The sequence below is a fragment of the Dendrobates tinctorius genome, unplaced genomic scaffold, assembly GCF_039654945.1.
Source record: "Dendrobates tinctorius isolate UK_male_01 unplaced genomic scaffold, ASM3965494v1 ptg000235l, whole genome shotgun sequence".
Classification (NCBI taxonomy): Eukaryota; Metazoa; Chordata; class Amphibia; order Anura; family Dendrobatidae; genus Dendrobates; species Dendrobates tinctorius.
The window spans coordinates 3,802,501-3,806,469 of NW_027361902.1; the positions used below are offsets into that span (position 1 = coordinate 3,802,501).

The 3,969-nt window shown below is 45.0% G+C and overlaps 1 protein-coding gene across 1 annotated transcript in view; it reads left to right on the plus strand.

Moving 5' to 3' along the window:
- Positions 1–3,416, plus strand: part of LOC141060347 (fucolectin-1-like) — a 139,496-nt gene extending 136,080 nt beyond the window's left edge. The window contains exon 4 of the mRNA XM_073556556.1: positions 3,137–3,416. Coding sequence (XP_073412657.1) covers positions 3,137–3,302 — 166 coding nt within the window. The 3' untranslated portion in view covers positions 3,303–3,416. The remainder of the gene's footprint in view (positions 1–3,136) is intronic.
- Positions 3,417–3,969: the final 553 nt, after the last annotated feature.

Sequence of the window (3,969 nt, forward strand, 5' to 3'; positions counted from 1 at the left end):
CACTCGGCATATAAACTTAACCATAGAACTTCTGAATTAGAATTGTCTACAGACTTAAATTTCAATCTACTCTGCTTAGCATAAGAATTAATTACATCCATTTCTCTTACCTTGAAATTTCTCAGCTTGTTCCTTTGATAGACAACGCTGGGCTCTTGTCTTGGTTTCAGCACGTCTGGCACTTTGGCACTTGTAGTACTTCTCAATCTATCTGGCAATTCTTACTTCTAGGTTCTGTGTGATTCTTGTAAGTAGTGGAATTCCCGATAACTTGCACATATGATTTGACGTTAGCAAAGTCCAATCCCCCGTGTGTGCAAGTTGAGGGAAATCCGCAAAAAAGTACAAAAATTCAGATCTGGCTGGCTCTCCAATGTAAAATAATGCATATCCTGTAAAATACTCAGGACTAGTTACCAGATAAAAATATAGTGGTTTATTTGGTTTCTTCCATCAAAGAAAGGTTATTACAGAAAAACAGGTGAATAAAAATAAGTGAAAGAGATATTGTCCATTGTTCATACTCTGAGATCTCACATGGCAAAAGCAACATGTATTCTTCTTCTCTCCGAGATCTCACATGGCAAATGGCGTCTGTCTCAGTTCGGCTTCTCACATAGCCGTCAAGTAATATACCAGCTGTTGAGTTATGTCATCTTGCGTCTGTGTCTCATGATGGTGAGGGAAGAAGAGCGACCTCTACAGTTAGCCATGAATTATATACGTCTCCTAAAGCACGTGGTCTCTACATATATGGAGCTGTCTTTCTACCATGAGCCAAGCTTAAAAATAGCCTATGTCGTGTAAGCTAAAGCAATGTACAGAACTGAGTGTAATAAGAAATTAACGGATTATTAATATTTAACAGTGGCCCGTGTGTAGAGTGGCACTGGGGCCTAATACACAAAGTGATATGGAGTGTGGCCCGTGTGTAGAGTGGCACTGGGGCCTAATACACAAAGTGATAGGGAGTGTGGCCTGTGTGTAGAGTGGCACTGGGGCCTAATACACAAAGGGATATGGAGTGTGGCCCGTGTGTAGAGTGGCACTGGGGCCTAATACTGAAAGTGATATGGAGTGTGGCCCGTGTGTAGAGTGGCACTGGGGCCTAATACTCAAAGTGATATGGAGTGTGGCCTGTGTGTAGAGTGGCACTGGGGCCTAATACACAAGGTGATATGGAGTGTGGCCCGTGTGTAGAGTGGCACTGGGGCCTAATACTCAAAGTGATATGGAGTGTGGCCCGTGTGTAGAGTGGCACTGGGGCCTAATACTCAAAGTGATATGGAGTGTGGCCTGTGTGTAGAGTGGCACTGGGGCCTAATACTCAAAGTGATATGGAGTGTGGCCTGTGTGTAGAGTGGCACTGGGGCCTAATACACAAAGTGATATGGAGTGTGGCCCGTGTGTAGAGTGGCACTGGGGCCTAATACACAAAGTGATATGGAGTGTGGCCCGTGTGTAGAGTGGCACTGGGGCCTAATACACAAAGTGATAGGGAGTGTGGCCCGTGTGTAGAGTGGCACTGGGGCCTAATACACAAAGTGATAGGGAGTGTGGCCCGTGTGTAGAGTGGCACTGGGGCCTAATACACAAAGTGATAGGGAGTGTGGCCCGTGTGTAGAGTGGCACTGGGGCCTAATACACAAAGTGATATGGAGTGTGGCCCGTGTGTAGAGTGGCACTGGGGCCTAATACACAAGGTGATATGGAGTGTGGCCCGTGTGTAGAGTGGCACTGGGGCCTAATACACAAAGTGATAGGGAGTGTGGCCTGTGTGTAGAGTGGCACTGGGGCCTAATACACAAAGTGATATGGAGTGTGGCCCGTGTGTAGAGTGGCACTGGGGCCTAATACACAAAGTGATAGGGACTGTAATCTGTTTGTATATTGGTTTCCAGGCATAATACATAAAGTGAAAGGGATTGAAGTTTGTGTGTAGAGTGGCACTTGGGCTTGAGGCACTAAATAATAGGGAGTATGGCGTTTGTGCAGAGTGGTATGGTCATTTGGCCTTCAAGTCCAGTTTTTCTGAAGCCTGAGTCAGGCTACTTTCACACATCCGGTGTGTGGGGTCCGGTGGCGTGCGGCGAAAAGCCGGGCAGCCGGATCCGGCCTGCAGCCGTGACACCGGATGTGTATGCGGCGTCTGATACGGCTCGGACATGATTTAAAGGAGCCGCAGGAGGAGGTGGACAGAGGCAGCCGCTGAGAGAGACAGCTGCTGAACGGGAGGTGAGGGGAGGGGAGGGGAGAGGAGAGGAGAGGGGGGTGTAGAGAGAGAGAGAGAGACATGTGGGGTTAACACTCAGTGTCCAGGCGAGAGAATCTCTCTCTCTGTCGCCGGGCACTTGTGGGGTTAACATTCACAGAGTCCGGGCATGCGCTGTGGAAAAAGCCGATGCGGCGCTGACAAAAAACGTTGCAGAGAACGTTTTTTGCAGATGCCGGACGGCTAATTTTTGCCGTGTCCGGCAACAACCGGACACGACGCATAACCATCCGGCACGATGCGGCGACCATGAAAGCTTATGGGACAAAACCGGATCCGGTGCTCGATCCGGTTATTAAAAATTTTGCCGCATCGTGCCGGATTACAAAAGCCAGATGTGTGAAAGAGGCCTCAGTAAGAGCTGTGGCCTAGATCGTTTGACTTTGTGGACTAAGACGGCATGCACCAGTACACCTGAGGTGAGTGTGGGCCTGATTATTGTTGTACCCTGGCCTTTTACCTGTGAGAATTTTATTGGACTGCTCTCGAGTGATATCCTTTACATTTTCTGATCTGATGAAGTAGGGCTGTGTTCATTGTATTGATGGTATCTTTCAACGACATTGATTATAAAAGTCTAGCTCTCACATTGAAGAAACCTGCTAACCTTCCGGTATCAGTGCCAATCACTACTCTATCTTTGAGTCATTTTATGTATGAGGTCAAAGTGCCAAATCTAAATTCTAACCTGTTAACATACAAGCTTATGCCTTACGGCATCCTAGGAGTGAAGTGCTAGAACATCTTGTTATATAGGATTGTTTGGGCGACTTTACAACACATTATTTAGCAGCAATAACTGCGGATTTAATTTGCTCCATAGTTGAGATTTGTGATATCTTTTATGTTTGTCTTTGTTTTTAGATGTGGCACTATTACTGAGACAGAACCTGGACTGGTCACCAGAATATGTTGTCCTGGGATGGTGGGACGCTATGTCAGTGTTGTAATCCCTGACCGCGAAGAGATTCTCAATTTATGTGAAGTAGAGATCTATCCAGAGGGCATTGAGAAGCAGTGTGTGACCTGAGGCTGAAAATGGCCTTTTTATGCTAAGAAATTCCAAAGATTCAAGGTCAATGATTGATTGCAAGAAATCCAATGAATGAACACAATCGTAATAGTAATAAATTTGAGAACATAACCGGTCTCATTTCTTTTCCTTTCTATAATAACTATGTTAGGTGGGCTCAGCTGAGTCTCTACTAGATGAGGTTTTGATAAAACTCTTAATGTAATCAGAGCAAATAATGGATAAGAATAATTTCATAATTTCATTTTGATATTATAACTATTGATGAGCAAGCACTAAAATGCTCGAGTGCTCATTTATTGAATCGAGCATGTCAAACACTCAGATGAGCAAAACCTGAGTAATGAGTAGGGGTCAGCAGACCCATGGTTGGTTTAGCCAAACTAGAGTTTAAAGTTTGATTTGGTATATGAACTTGATCTCAAATTTTTACCCAGAATTTGAACCCATTACAAGTCAATGGTAACTTTGGTGCATTAAAATGGCTGTAAAATTGTCATAGTGAGCGCTATGTGTCTGCAAAATGAACCTAAATGGGGGTAAGAGCAGGACAATTGCCTTGCAAGCAAAATAACCTGGAATAAAAAAAAATAAAAATTGTAATCTTGAACCAGGAGGCGGCGGTCCAAGTGGATAAGGAAGTTGAGGTGGCGGTAAAGGTTCG